We start from the raw sequence: 16135 nt of genomic DNA, 5'->3' as shown, positions 1-16135 counted from the left end.
TGATATTTCAGGAAATTAAAACGTCCATTCCTAGTATTGAGTAAATATAATGCGACCAGCCGACTAAAATCTAAACACGTCTAAATATACATAATACTTAAGCGTTTGGTTTTATTAACGGGCTCATGAGCTTATCGGGTTCAAAGTATTTCCAGTAGGCCTATGCACATCCACACCAAACACTGAATACACTGTTTCCAAAATCATATTATATATATATATATATATATATATATATATATATATATATATATATATATATATATATATATATATATATATATTTTAATTCAAAGTACAGATTCAAGGTGCTAAAATTAACAAATCTAGGCTGGTTTAGTGTTGCCATGTGCCAACGCTAAACCCCTTCCCTAGAACTCTCGTGGGAATGTGGCTGGAGCATTAATAAGGTCATTTATTAATAGGTAATTAAGGCTCCAGCCACGAATATAAAAGACCCACCCTCGACTCAGAAGGGGGAGAGTGTCAGAGGCGAGATGTGTTTTGCAAAGTAAGAGAGAGAAGCAATTGCTATATACAATATACTTGTCATGTTATTGTTTGTTTGTTTGTTTGGCCCTTGTGCCCTTTTGTTTGGTGTTCTGTTTAAATCTTTTGTTTTATTATTTAATAAAACACTGAGCGCAGCCACAGCGCTTCAGTTTCAGTAAATACTGCTTCCTGAACCTGACGTCACCACCCACACCCCACACAAGCCATCTGTGACACGTACTCAACAACTTCTGCTAAATACTGTCATTATTCAAGTTTCATCACAACTAGACAGGCAGCAATTGAGACTATACAAACTTAAGATGAAAAGGAAGGTGCTTTTGCCACAACTATCTACATTGTTTGATCTACCCGAGTTTCTGAACGCACGTAGACATTCTTTACACAACATGTCATCTCAGTCAGAACTATCTTGCTTTTCCTGTTCTCCTTGTTAAGCAAAACATGTGTCACCGTATATTACTGGTATCCTAGACTATGCCACATGGTGGGGGCTAGTGAGCACCAGGAGTCACTCGGAGGTTACTCCCACTGACGTAAGTGTCAATTTATTTTAAACTCTTTGCACAGGTTCGTTTTGATCCGGGGGTCCACACACCAGATGCACAGCAAGGAAGCACACCAACAGGTAAGTATTAAATATTAAGGAAGCTTTTATTGTTTCTATTATATTTGCAGGACAAAGATATGCATCTCAAATTTAAAAAAAAAAAAAGTTAAAATATTGGAGTCCAAAAACAAGATTTCAAAATTTTCAAACCATAGTAGGACTTCAACCTATTTTCCTTCATCCGGGGCTGAAAAGCCGCCCAGATGCTGCAGGCCACGTCCCTACGCAATTGTGCCTACCCTAACCGTGTGGTCATACACACCTGGACAGCGCGTAGCATGCATCAGGGGGACACAAGGGCCGGAGCCGCAGTGGGCGAGTTGAAGCAGACAGCAAAAAACCGTGGTAGAATAGTATAGATAGGGGAGAGCACCCTGTTTGTTTACGCAGCCGACGAGGTCTACTCCACAGCGGGGATGCAGCAAGGCCTAGCCCCGTGGACGAACTGTGTACCTCTCAAGAAAGAAAGAGACAACCACTCACGGGTGACTGCACAGGCAGTCACTCACCCACGACAGACAGATAAGGAAGAGCAGCCTACTACGCAAGCGAGGAGGCCACTGAAAGGCAGAAAGGCTTAAGGCTTGGTCTTTTAAAAGTCGATGATTCCGGGAAAGTGGTGAGCCAGCTTTCAGCACGAATGCAAGGAAGCTCTTTTCTATCAACACGCTCAGCTCAACACAGAGGTCTTACCATACCGTCTTGAGAAGGAAAAAGAGGAATGGCTTCCTCAGGATGACAGTTTTATCCCCTCAGTGGGCGGGACCGAGTGCATCATCCCAGGAAGGGGCCTATTGGCAGGTCTGGTATAGAGAGTTCAGCGATACCTACCCAATGGGCAGGCATATCCCATACATAATGTTCGTTGGTGGTCGTCTTCGAATTGAAAGGGAACTATTTAACACTTAAACTACAACAAAAAATGGAAGCTATGCCCATATAAGGAAAATAACTTATCTAAATAAACAAAGAAAATAGAAAACGTGCAGAAAAAATTATAAAAAGTGGTCACAATAATAAAGTGCTTAAAAAACTTTCTAAAGTGTCTTAAAACAACCTTGCACACAAAAATTAATAAGCACATGAGTCACAAGGGTGACACATACAGTAGAAACTGAATGAATATTTACGAAACTCTGCATAGAGACAGCTATAATATTATGAAATGCAATTTGTTTGAACTCTGTTGCACTATTTTTTTACATTTTAAATGGAATGTTAAGCACCTGGAGGATAACACAACTAGTATTTGACAAAAAATAAGCGAGCGACTGTTTCAGCCAAAAGAGGGAGACACCGCATCAAGACACAGCTTCAGAACGTCGCTTCTGCTGGGAGCAAAGCATGCCGGGAATGGTGTTCGGGCATGCGGAACTGTATGAATTTCAGTGAACTGTGTAAGATGCGAGCATGTTGACATTCTTCTGTTATTACCAGTGGTCTACGGGCGTTTGCCACATTACCTGGGAAAACCAGTCGAAATGCAAATATTGCACAGGTTTCACTGAAGATCTCTTCGCTGCTTAGTATCTTAAAGACGTGATATAAAATATACACAACCATGGCGAACGGTGAGAAATACCGCTATTTACTTTTTTATTTGTTGTTGTACTGTATTGATCTTATTTGTTTGAGTGAAATCTTCCGAGTTGGTTTTAGCGATATGGTACCTGTGCTGAAATGATTCATATGTTATTAAGATTTGTAACTGGCAGTACGGTACTTTAATAAAATATAATATTGCCTTATTTTAAAAGATGAATGGGCTAAGGTATTATTTTTATGAAATTCAAATTAAAAATCTCTATTTGTATATGGCTTGACCTTCTCTTGAATCAGAATACCGGGTTATACTGTGATCAGTAGTATTCAATTTAATTTTGACCAGCAAGGGTTAACACGCATTCATTGTTTGTCATGTGGTTTTTTTTAAGCTGAAAAAAAAAATGTTAATTACAAAATGAGAAACACTTTTTTTTTTTTTTTTTTTATTTAACATCACGTAATCAAAGAAACTACAAAATGAAATCGCAAAAGTCTACCGAAAGTCTAATATTAGTATTTAATGTTAGATTTCGTTAAGTCAATGGAAAACTACAAAGCTATTCAGGAGGTTTCATACGACTTTATGAAGCAAAATCAATTAATTCTATAGAGCAAGGTTTCCCAATCATCCTGGAGGAGACCCCTGTGTCTTCTAGTGTTCATTCCAACTGAGTGCTTAATTACTTAACTGATCATTTAATTGAACTAATAATGTGCTTATTAGACCTTTTTTTATTGTTTTAAAAAAAAAAGGTCTAATAAGCAAAATATCAGTTAAATTAAGGGTTTGATTAAGTAATTGAGAGCTCAGTTGGAATGAAAACCAGCAGACACAGTAGTCCCTCAGGATTGGGAAACCCTGAGTGATGCAAAACTTGTGGCCATCGCTGCTATTACTTTGTTAATGCAAGTTAATTAAAATCCTTTGAAAATATGGCCCATTGTGTTGTGACCAGGAGTTACCATTGTCAAAATTCAGCCTGGTTTTTCATATCCTTTGTCCTGATGCCACTCCTGTGTTCACGAATTGTGGTCTTTAAACATCTCTTTGTTTTCCCGAGGTACACCAAACCACATGGACATTTAAGCATTTATTGAAGAATGCTCTGTGTGCAATGGGAGGTAAATCTGATTTCACTGGTTTAGTGTATGTCGGGAAAACAATGATGTTTAAAGACATAGGAGTGGCATCAGGACAAAGGATATGAGATCTGGTAGCTGTACATTTCCTAAGAGAAAACCATAATATATCCTCTCAAGTGTATTAGTATTGAAAGAGTACACACTATTACTTCAAAGGGAAACATTTTTTATTATTTGTTTATTTAGCAGACGCCTTTATCTAAGGCGACTTACAGAGACCCGGGTGTGTGAACTATGCATCAGCTGCAGAGTCACTTACAATTACGTCTCACCTGAAAGACGGAGCACAAGGAGGTTAAGTGACTTGCTCAGGGTCACACAATGAGTCAGTGGCTGAGGTGGGATTTGAACCGGGGACCTTCTGGTTACAAGCCCTTTTCTTTAACCACTGGACCACACAGCCTCCTTGGATTTATACTGTCAGATTCACACATACTCTTTATTTTTATTATTTATATATATATATATATATATATATAATATATATATAAATAAAATGCTCTGAGCACACTCTTAAACTCAGGGGAGACATTTAGGAGGACATAGAGATGTTTAGGACTCCTGTAAAGTGGATTGTTCGTGCACTGGACTTGCAACGTATCCAGATGACATTTAAAAAAAAAATATATATATATATATATCACACGCTCATTTAATTTGAAGTTTTAACAAACCAGAGCAGTACAAGTGCTCTTTTCAGTTTATTAAATGCTTTAAGTGGATCGGGTGGTTGCAAGCCACTTTGGATCCCTGCTAATATGCAGCCTGGGCGTTTCCAGTGCCTTTACAGGTTTAACAGCATTAGTGCAGTAATACAAATGGTTATCATATGCTTAGCCATCAGGCTATAAAATGCAAAAAGCTAAAGCACCCACCATAGCAAAATGTAAATCCTATACCTTATAGCAATGCATCAATATAAAAGAGATATTACATTCAAATATATGCTTACCTTCCAGTATATGGAAGTGTAGTGTAGGATATATTGAAAAATAAGAACTGTCTTTAAAAGACTTGACTTTGACCAAACAGCAATCAGTTTTTCAGAGATCCTCAGCGCATGGAGCACACAACTTGTAGTTAACAAGTTGAGCGATACTTGACTGGGGTTTTACCTTGGTTTTTATAGGATTTCCCTTCACTGAATACATCAGGAGTCCCAATTAAATATCTGATCATCAATCTGCCTTGACAGTTCTTATCTTTGAGTTAATGATATATTCTAGTTTTGCTAATTTAGATACTTAATTTGATGTTTTACGTAATTGGCTACAATGTAATTGGCTTTTGTTAATTGATGCTAATATCTTTTACTCGTCTGTTGGTTATTGACTATAATTATTTAACCAATTGTATGTATACTGTGGTGTTTGTTATGCTTTGTCCTTATGAAGATCTCTTGCAGGTCGAAACGTTGATTTTGGGTTGGGTATAATAAAATATAAACACTTTGGAGCATAATATATAAGTGTGCGGGTACTATGTTTGTTTAACTTTTAAAATCTTTCTACCCTGCACCTTGAAAGACTTTGGATGTGCGTATGTGTTTTCTTTGTTTCATAATAGTTCATGTAAACACTGTTCCGAGATACTTGCCTTCATCCGTCCCTGTGCATATACATGAGACCATTGTCTCTGTAGTTAGGGGATTGGAAAACTTATTATTAAAAATGAGTTGTATTATTAGCTAGTAGATCCAAGTCACTTCAGTGGGGTCCCAGTTTAAGTGCAGTTTGAGAAGTGCTGATGTACAGCATACAGTACACTGTTTTAATACATCTTTGCTTTACTTCTTTCAGAACATGCGAGCATCCTGTTCAAGCTGTATTGCCTGACAGTGATGACACTGGTGGCAGCGACCTACACTGTGGCATTGCGTTACACAAGAACAGTTTCATCGCAATTGTACTTCTCCACCACCGCAGTGTGTATCACTGAAATTATTAAGCTCTTCATAAGTATTGGGCTTCTAGTCAAGTACGTACACCACCTCCTTCTTGTATTGTATTGCATTGTGTTTGCTAGGTTTATACAGTACTTTTTGTATTGCATTGTGTTTGCTAGGTTTATACAGTACTTCTTGTACTGCATTGTGTTTGCTAGGTTTATACAGTACTTCTTGTATCGCATTGTGTTTGCTAGGTTTATACAGTACTTCTTGTATTGCATTGCGTTTGCTAGGTTTATACAGTACTTCTTGTATTGCATTGCGTTTGCTAGGTTTATACAGTACTTCTTGTATTGCATTGTGTTTGCTAGGTTTATACAGTACTTCTTGTATTGCATTGTGTTTGCTAGGTTTATACAGTACTTCTTGTACTGCATTGTGTTTGCTAGGTTTATACAGTACTTCTTGTATTGCATTGCGTTTGCTAGGTTTATACAGTACTTCTTGTATTGCATTGTGTTTGCTAGGTTTATGCAGTACTTCTTGTATCGCATTGTGTTTGCTAGGTTTATGCAGTACTTCTTGTATCGCATTGTGTTTGCTAGGTTTATGCAGTACTTCTTGTATCGCATTGTGTTTGCTAGGTTTATGCAGTACTTCTTGTATCGCATTGTGTTTGCTAGGTTTATACAGTACTTCTTGTACTGCATTGCGTTTGCTAGGTTTATGCAGTACTTCTTGTATCGCATTGTGTTTGCTAGGTTTATACAGTACTTCTTGTATCGCATTGTGTTTGCTAGGTTTATACAGTACTTCTTGTATTGCATTGTGTTTGCTAGGTTTATACAGTACTTCTTGTATTGCATTGTGTTTGCTAGGTTTATACAGTACTTCTTGTATTGCATTGCGTTTGCTAGGTTTATACAGTACTTCTTGTATTGTATTGCATTGTGTTTGCTAGGTTTATGCAGTACTTCTTGTATCGCATTGTGTTTGCTAGGTTTATGCAGTACTTCTTGTATCGCATTGTGTTTGCTAGGTTTATGCAGTACTTCTTGTATCGCATTGTGTTTGCTAGGTTTATGCAGTACTTCTTGTATCGCATTGTGTTTGCTAGGTTTATGCAGTACTTCTTGTATCGCATTGTGTTTGCTAGGTTTATACAGTACTTCTTGTATTGCATTGTGTTTGCTAGGTTTATACAGTACTTCTTGTATTGCATTGCGTTTGCTAGGTTTATACAGTACTTCTTGTATTGTATTGCATTGTGTTTGCTAGGTTTATGCAGTACTTCTTGTATCGCATTGTGTTTGCTAGGTTTATGCAGTACTTCTTGTATCGCATTGTGTTTGCTAGGTTTATGCAGTACTTCTTGTATCGCATTGTGTTTGCTAGGTTTATACAGTACTTGTACTGCATTGTGTTTGCTAGGTTTATGCAGTACTTCTTGTATCGCATTGTGTTTGCTAGGTTTATGCAGTACTTCTTGTATCGCATTGTGTTTGCTAGGTTTATACAGTACTTCTTGTATTGCATTGTGTTTGCTAGGTTTATACAGTACTTCTTGTATTGCATTGTGTTTGCTAGGTTTATACAGTACTTCTTGTATTGCATTGCGTTTGCTAGGTTTATACAGTACTTCTTGTATTGTATTGCATTGTGTTTGCTAGGTTTATGCAGTACTTCTTGTATCGCATTGTGTTTGCTAGGTTTATACAGTACTTGTACTGCATTGTGTTTGCTAGGTTTATGCAGTACTTCTTGTATCGCATTGTGTTTGCTAGGTTTATGCAGTACTTCTTGTATCGCATTGTGTTTGCTAGGTTTATACAGTACTTCTTGTATTGCATTGTGTTTGCTAGGTTTATACAGTACTTGTACTGCATTGTGTTTGCTAGGTTTATGCAGTACTTCTTGTATCGCATTGTGTTTGCTAGGTTTATACAGTACTTCTTTTTTTCTCTTGCTGGATTACTGACACAGTTATAATTGGTGGTTTTATAACACCGTGGTAAAAGCGTTGAATACGGTGATTCCCAGATTACCAAAAGGACATGGTGACCGTGGAGAGAGTACAACACAGAGCAAGCAGACTAATCCCAGGGCTCACAGCAATGAGCTACGAAGACAGGTTCAGGGAAGGGGATTCATGTATAGAACAAAGAAGAACTAGGGGTGACTAGTTCAAATCGAAATTACGTCATTCCTGTAAATCTTACCTGATATGTATTACCCTCACTTTGGAGATATGAAAGCAGCGCACGCTTTGATTCTTCTGAATGGTATTTTTTTCATACCATTTATAAACTATGAAAGTACTGAACATATCTTACACTCTTTTTCCATGCTGTACTTCCCGTTCAGGAACGCATTCGGCACACAGGAGTTGCTTTTGGGAGTTTGAGTCCTTGTAGAAAAAATAAATCCTCATCATATCGTATTTTTAGATGATGACCTCAAAGTCCCAGAAACTAGATGTATCAGCTCCTGTTTCAGTACCAATCACTGCTTTTCCTGCTTTTCAATGGCGACTGCATTCCTTCATGTGACTCTAGGAAGCTGACAGCACGGAGCTTTCTGTAAATATTCTTTTCTAACAGCTTCAAATATCTTATTAAAAAATCAAAAACACCTTTACCATAACATGTGCATTTTTACTATAGGAAAATTGCAAACCAGTGAAATTATAGCAATATATATTAGGTAAGATTTACTGGAGTTGTTTTTGTTAGCACCATGTACTGTACTTCAGAAAGAATTGATAAAGTTAACCCAAGCACAGAAACCAGGAGCAGACAGGTGGAAATGATGTGGAAACAGACTTAGAACAGAGGGTAGGAGCTACTTTATTACATGGAGAGTGGTGAGGGTAGGAAATATTAGAATCTACTTTCAGATACTATGACGGTACGTTGATTAACCACAGTTTGATTTTTAATCTTCTCTTTTTTAATTTCAAGGTGAGAACTGCATTGTCCGTACTCATTGACGCATTAACTGTTGTTGTTCTTCACAGAGAAACTGGAAGTGTTGGCAGAATGCTGTCCTCAATCAGAGAACATGTATTTGGAAGCCCCAAAGAGCTGCTCAAGCTGAGTGTCCCATCTCTAGTATATGGCATTCAGAACAATATGGCCTTCGTGGCACTAAGCAATCTCGACGCAGCTGTGTACCAGGTGGGTAACTGCACTTGCTCTGTTTTCAGGTGTGATCAGCACTCCAGATAAACTGCGGAAAGGGTGTTTTACACCTGATATTTAAATTGAATGTGTAACGAGTGCATAGCAATTTTGGTGCAGTACTTCTTTGTCTCAGTGGTCAATTGTGAATATATACTGCATGCGGAATTGCTATTGCATATTCAATTGATACAATTACTACATCCATCTAATTTAAATTAGTTTTATTTCTGATGCTGTTATTATTATTATTCTTGACTGTAAATACAATTGTATTTGTATTTATTTATTTAACCAGTAAATTTACTCATTGAGACCGTGACCAAAATGTACTAGGGGCAATAATTTAGAAATTACAAATACAACCAACACAATAAAATGTGCGGTTCAAGCTTGATCAGCAGCACACAGAGATCAGAAAACATAATACATAGGATATCTATTTTTAAATGTGATTGTGGACTGATTTTTTATTTTTATTTTTTTAATAAAATTATACATATGTAGCTACAGTAAGCAGTTCTAGGAAATGAACTGTTCATTGTAAAGAGAACATAAAAAAAGTGTCATCATATCCAAAAACTGTAAACTAACAAGAACAATTGTTAGGCTTTACATAGAACACGCAAAAAAAAAAAAAAAAAAGCTGCAACGCAGCCTCTTTTGATTCATGGGCTTTCAGCGATCCTGAATTTCTGTCGAAACTGGTGGGTTTAATTTGTTGTATTGTTGTTGTCTGTAGCAGAAGAGCTGCTGGTCTATTTTGAGAAGTGAAGGCATGTTCAGCACGCAGCAGACGAGATGTACTGTCAGCATGATTTTCAAAAGGGGCAAAATAAAAACGAGGTCGCAACATGATTTTTAAAGCCTGATTAATGTAACCACGTCACTTGATTTATATTTTAAAAGCATCAACAAGTGAATACACGACTCATTTAATCTAAACCCCTTGAAAGCCATGTACTTAGTGACCCAAATCAGCTTTTAGAAATCACTTTGCGACCTAGTTCTTATTTGCCCCTTTTGTAAATCATGCTGCAAGTGTGATACTGGAACTCACTTTAACAGTAGACAAGTAAGCGTTTTTCTGTCCAATGAGCCGGCAGAATGTTTAAAAAAAGAAAAAAATAAATAAACCTCCCATTCAGTTTTAGTGCTTTGCTCTATTACGCGGTTCAGTAACTTTCTGTTTAAACAATAACTGCACTCAGACACTCAATCCAATGTTGCGGCAGCCGGGATTGAAGTACGGTGTGCCAAAAGGCTCAAAACACAGCAGTGCGATTAACGTGCGTTAAAATAATTAATCTCTAAATCATTAAAACAGCTTCTTGTACCGGAATCTGGTGAGTATTGCTCCAGTACATTCAGAGTTTGACAGGTGCTCCTGCCCCCTCTGTTCCTCTCAGGTGACGTACCAGCTGAAGATCCCGTGCACGGCTCTCTGCACTGTGCTCATGTTGAACAGGTCTCTCAGCAAGCTGCAGTGGTTTTCTGTCTTCATGTTGTGTGGAGGGGTCACATTAGTCCAGTGGAAACCTGCAGAGGCATCCAATATTCAGGTGAAAAGCAGTTTCTAATTCAACTGGAAACGAAAAGGTCTTCACCAGTGTTTCTCTTCAGACCTACTTGTGAATGTATTATTCCTACTGTGTATTATGCCAGCCACAGGAATATAGTGGAGAGATGCCTGTCTGTTCAAATGTCACACTTTCATTTGAGCTTTATCTATTGAGAACCACACATCTATTGTTCTGCTCATTAATCTGTGTTCACTGTTTGCAGGTTGAACAGAACCCCTTATTAGGTTTTGCCGCTATTGCAATTGCTGTTTTGTGCTCTGGATTTGCAGGTGAGTTGATTGACATCTGACAATTGATATTTAGAATTCCACATGCATGCAGACTGGGGAATTAACTTGGTTAAAATATATTGTTTATAATGTTAATGGTTCATAAGTTGGCTGGTGTTTTACATAGTTGCCTGTTTGATTTATTACTCCTTGGGAATAGACACGGTTTCTTGTTTGATGTAATAGGGAAAAGTTCACAGGCAGACACCCTTTACTATTACAAAGCACATTTTGTATCAAAGCATTGTTTCTATACCCCAGCTCTTAGTTGAAATAACATTTTAAACTGGAATGAAAGCTCTGCTTGTTTCTTTTTGACCTCGCTGCAAGGCGTCTACTTTGAGAAAGTCCTGAAGAGTTCCGACACGTCTCTGTGGGTGCGGAACATTCAGATGTACCTGTCTGGGATTGCGGTGACGCTGGCAGGAGTCTATATGACTGATGGCGCCCAGGTGATTGAAAAGGGCTTTTTCTACGGCTACACGCCGTGGGTCTGCTTTGTCATCTGTAAGTAGCTTTTTGCTTCTCTTTTGTAACATAAATTATTATATACAGTTGTAGTCAAAAGTTTACGTACCCCAGTGGAAATCTATGATATCTAGAAATTTCTCAAGCAAATAATTCTAGGAAAAATCTTTTGTAGCAGTTTTGCTTTTGTGGATGAGGAAAACAAGTTACAAGAAATATTTTTTTTTTTTTGCAAAAATGCAAATTCAAAAGGAAAATGAAATTAATAGCTAGTTGAGGCACCTTTAGCAAGAATAACCTCTTTTAAACGATTAGGATATTTGTCAATGAGCTTTTGGTATGATTCTTTCGTGATTTTTGACCATTCTTCAACGCAAAATTGTTCAATTTCATTCAAATTCCGAGGACTTCTCTTGTGCACAGCCTTCTTCAATTCATACCAAAGATTCTCAATCGGGTTTAGATCGGGACTTTGACTCGGCCATTCCAGAACCTTGATTGTATTCTTCTTAACCATTCTGAAGTAGATTTTGATGTGTGGTTTTGATCATTGTTGTGTTGGAACGTCCATTTGCCCATTAAACCAAGTTTTTTAGTGGAGGGTTTCAGATGATTGGCCAACATCTTTTGGTATACTATGGAATCCATTTTACCATGTATTGGAACTACATTTCCTGTGCCATTAGAGGAAAAACAGCCCCATAGAAGGATATTAGCACCTCCATGCTTGACAGTAGGTATGGTGTTCTTTTCTATGTACGCCTCACCAGACTTTCTCCAAATGTAACGACTATCAGCGTGATGGAATGACTAAATTTAAAACATACAAACCCATTAAAACCACAGTTGTAGTACTCTTCATTTTCAACAATATAAACTATGTGCTACAGTGTTGCCTGGGATAGAAATATCCCTATTTCCATGTTTTACGTTGAGGTTAGCTGCATATAGTAACAGAAGTTAATGTGAAACAAAAAGAGGCTATATTTGTAGCCTGACTTGTGAACTGTACCGTAGTGTGAATGATCGATTTGAGCTTGATGTTATTATATGGGTTTATTCAGCCAGGTTTCATATCTCACAAGACTAGATGCCACAAGCAAATTCTGTTAACACTACTTCTGGAAACGCTGTCCAGTCACGTTTTAGTTTTTCTAACTGCTTCCTGCCCACCTCGTCTTCGTATTCCGGGGTGTTTTTATATGTACATCAAAGTTGGCAGCTCAGCAAATTGCGTTAGAAATGTTACGGGACCAGCACGTACTTACATTTGCTGGATCCGAGGATGACCCGACCCAACCAGTGCATTATTTCTCAGGAGGTTTTGTCAAACTAAACTTAAACCTGCAACATTGAGACACCATTTATCTACATTCAGAATGTGAAAAAAAATTACCTTTCTAACAAAAGGGTACTTTGCCATCACCAACTTTCAATGCGCAAAATAAAAACATTTCTTGATGAACTGGTAGCGAAAATTCAAGCCCAGGGATTTCGTTAAGTTAGGTACGTTATATAAATACTTTACTTTCTACATGTACTTGCACATATAAGCCTACAAGTTATGTACAAAACCCAAACACCAAGGTGGTCCCTACATTGAAAAAGGTTGGGAAACACTGCATTAGTCGTTTTAAATGAAATAGAAAGCATGTGTTTGGAAATAAGATGAAGTCAGAAACATTTGTATTAGTCCCAGCATAAGCACTGCTAACTAGTGATAAAGCCAAAAACTAAATACACGTGACACTCCTGTTTTGGGCATTAGAGTATCAAAAACTGCTCCTCAACTGGAATCGGTGGGTGGTGTAAACTGAAGTGCTAGCCATTGCGATTCTCTAGTTATGTCCTGTATATGCATGTGCATGTTTTACAGCTAGTAATCCTCAAAAGCACAGTGGCTGGTTTCAGACCCTGATTAGCACAAATCTTGACTACTTAATGCTACCGACGATAAGGCTGCCCAAGGCGAGTGCTAATGGATGTCTAAATTAACCATGTTCTCGTTCCATGCGTCCCATTCATTTTCATTTAATATCCCCTTATTCCCTGTTGAACGGTTTCTGTTTTTTATTTCTTTTCTTGCAGCTTTGGCCAGTGTTGGTGGTTTGTACACATCGGTGGTTGTGAAGTACACCGATAATATTATGAAAGGGTTTTCTGCTGCAGCTGCCATCATTCTTTCTACCATTGCATCTGTGATCCTCTTCGGTTTACAAATCAGTAAGTCCAAACTGAACAGGGCTAAAGCCAATATATAACAAGCACTGAATAGGGTACATGCTAAAGCCAATATATAACAAGCACTGAACAGGGCACATGCTGGAGCCAATGCATAACAAGCAATCGGATATCCTGTAGTTTGGGTGCTTGAATTGTCTTATTTCTTAATGCAGTTAAAAACAAATCTACTGAATTGTTAAAACTACACCACAAGCATTTACCAAACGATTGAGGGAGAATGTGTTGTGTGTGGTTTTTTTTGCTTGTGGAAGACTGTCCATAACTGATATGAACATAGTTTATATGCATGCTTTTTAAGGGAACTGTATGAAAAAAACCTGTGTCCCCGTCACTGAATCATTAATGGCTGGTTTCACAGACCCTGATTAGGACTAGTCCTGAACTACCTAATGTTAATTTAGGTAAGGTAAACCAAGATTAGTGCTAATCGGTCTCTGAAACCAGACAAAAGTCAGTCAAATGTTTTCTCCTACATGGTTGCTCCACTGAAAATAAGACAAATTCATTGTTGCATATCAGTTTCAGTATGTATTTGGTTTTGTCTTAACCCGGATAGCAAACACTCTCACGCATTCCAGTGTAATTAGATTAATTAGCTTTAATTAGTTACACTTTAGAGGCAACAGGCACAAGCTTTTTTAATTAGGCACAATTAAAGGTTTTCAGGAAAAGAAAAACTCACACATACATCAATGGGAGTTCTTGTTACCAAAAAAAGCAGCCCCATGGGAAGGTCCTGTAGGATGGAACAGTTTGTAAACATAATGAAAAAGATCTGTTCCTTTGAAACCATGTGGCATTGAGATGGTTCATTTCTACAGGACTGCAATACGGCAGCCATCTGTGGTCAGATGTCATGGTCAACAACACATTTAGCATGCACTATAACCCTGCAAATACGAAGCAATGACATCCAATGTGTTCTGATGGGTCTTTACAAACTTCTAGAAGCTCCTTGCACAGGGATGCTTAATAATTGCACCTTTTGGTTTTATCCATGCATATCCTTTTGCTCTTTCTATTTCAGCTGTCAGCTTTGCTACTGGTGCCTTGCTTGTGTGTGTTTCTATATACATGTATGGCTTACCGAAGCGAGACACAACAAATCTTGGAACTGAAAGCTCCAGTAAATCCAAGGAGAAGCTGCTAGCTGTGTGAGCTCATCCGGAGCGCTGGGGGAGCGGATCCATGAGTCAGGCGCTCGGGAGTCTCCAGCAGGAACGTTTTTCTCTTTACAAACTGCAGAGGGCACAGCATTGTGGCAGTGCAGTGGTCTTCAACAGAATCATTAGACTTTTGTTCTCTGGATAAAGGCTGAAAAAGTTTCCTGTGTTGGGGACATAACGGTGATTGCCATAATATGTCAAGAAATATTCATATTATGATTTTTTTTTAATTATTATTTTTTTAAATATGAAGGTGAAAAGATCAGCTGCACGAATGGTCCAGGAGTTTAAATTTGTTTTAAACATGCCACTTTAAAAAAAAAAAAAAAAAAAACTTGTTTTTGCCATTTCTGATTAGACTAAAAGTAATACCTGAATTCCTTGCCAGAAGAGAGAAGCATGTAAGAGCATTTTAAAAACGCATACCCACATCCAACCTGTTTCCTGTAGACAGGTAAGATTAAAAACACAAGCACTACAGAGAATGTTTTTTTTTTATTACAAAACAAAGGTGTAGTCACTGATATGGTTTCATGTGGCAATTTAATGTTAAAAAAATATATATTCATGCGCGTTTACATGTATTAACTATTTCAGTATTTTTTACTTTAAAACGTTGCATGAAAGCATTAAGACAAACCTAGGGGGTGTGATTGACACAGTCTGAGTAATGCAGTCTGCAGCTGTGTGGATTGTGCATAACGTCACGCCGTGGCTGTGATTTTAAGAGGCAGCCCCCCAATACCTCTGGAAAACATTTTTTTTCATTAAATGGTGTCACAATTGCAGACAAGCAAGTTGGAAAAGAGCTGCTTACTGTCTATGTGTGGTGGACCTGGAATCATTCTGCATGTGTTGTGCTTTGCAGAAAATGGGCCAGAAACTGTACTGTCAATAACAATAAAATTATTCACATTAAATTTGAAATTGTTTTAAACTACAGCACACCAGCTTGGTAATGATACAAGCTGGTGCAGAGAGGGAAAGAAAAACTGAATGTGTCAAGATATGGAGCGAAGAAATACAGCCCGATCCTCGCCTCCATGGTACAGGGCCAGGGCTTGTGTTTACATTTCATGTTCTGTTTTGCACACATTTGAGAATGTTATTTTAATTGTTATGGATTGATTTGTAAAGCCTCAAACTGTAATTTATGAAAAGTTGAATAACAAGGTACTATTTACAAAGCTTTGTAAATGGAGCGCTCTTTTCTTTATCCCAGAAGGAAGCTTGATGACGTGGTTTAAAATAAATATTTGTGTTCCTCCTCCAAACTGTGTCTGCTCCTAAATTTCATTATGCAAAATCTGTGTATGAAGACCTGTTCATTTGCTCTTAGTGCTGGGACAAATATCCGAATATTAGAACGAGTATTTTTTGGCATGTATTCGGATACAAAAATCAGATGTTCATATTTGCTACAAATGACAAAAACACCTTGCACTTATTTACCGTCTCACCAGAATTTGTGCGACAGTTTAAAAAAATGGCAACTGAAAAAGAGCCCCATGTGATAGGTGAAATTAA

General features: G+C 37.8%; 1 protein-coding gene across 1 annotated transcript; it reads left to right on the top strand.

Moving 5' to 3' along the window:
- Positions 1–2422: 2422 nt before the first annotated feature.
- On the top strand, positions 2423–15882 carry slc35a1 (solute carrier family 35 member A1). Its single transcript, XM_034017141.3, has 8 exons — positions 2423–2694; positions 5611–5788; positions 8716–8875; positions 10288–10440; positions 10664–10730; positions 11061–11237; positions 13287–13421; positions 14470–15882. The coding sequence occupies exons 1-8, from the start codon at positions 2685–2687 to the stop codon at positions 14598–14600; spliced, it is 1011 nt and encodes a 336-aa protein (XP_033873032.3). The 5' UTR covers positions 2423–2684; the 3' UTR covers positions 14601–15882.
- The last annotated feature ends 253 nt before the right edge of the window (positions 15883–16135 follow it).

Source organism: Acipenser ruthenus, chromosome 6, assembly GCF_902713425.1.
Source record: "Acipenser ruthenus chromosome 6, fAciRut3.2 maternal haplotype, whole genome shotgun sequence".
Lineage (NCBI taxonomy): Eukaryota > Metazoa > Chordata > Actinopteri > Acipenseriformes > Acipenseridae > Acipenser > Acipenser ruthenus.
Note: the sequence above shows the minus strand (reverse complement) of the source record. Positions and strands in the feature narration are given on the sequence as shown.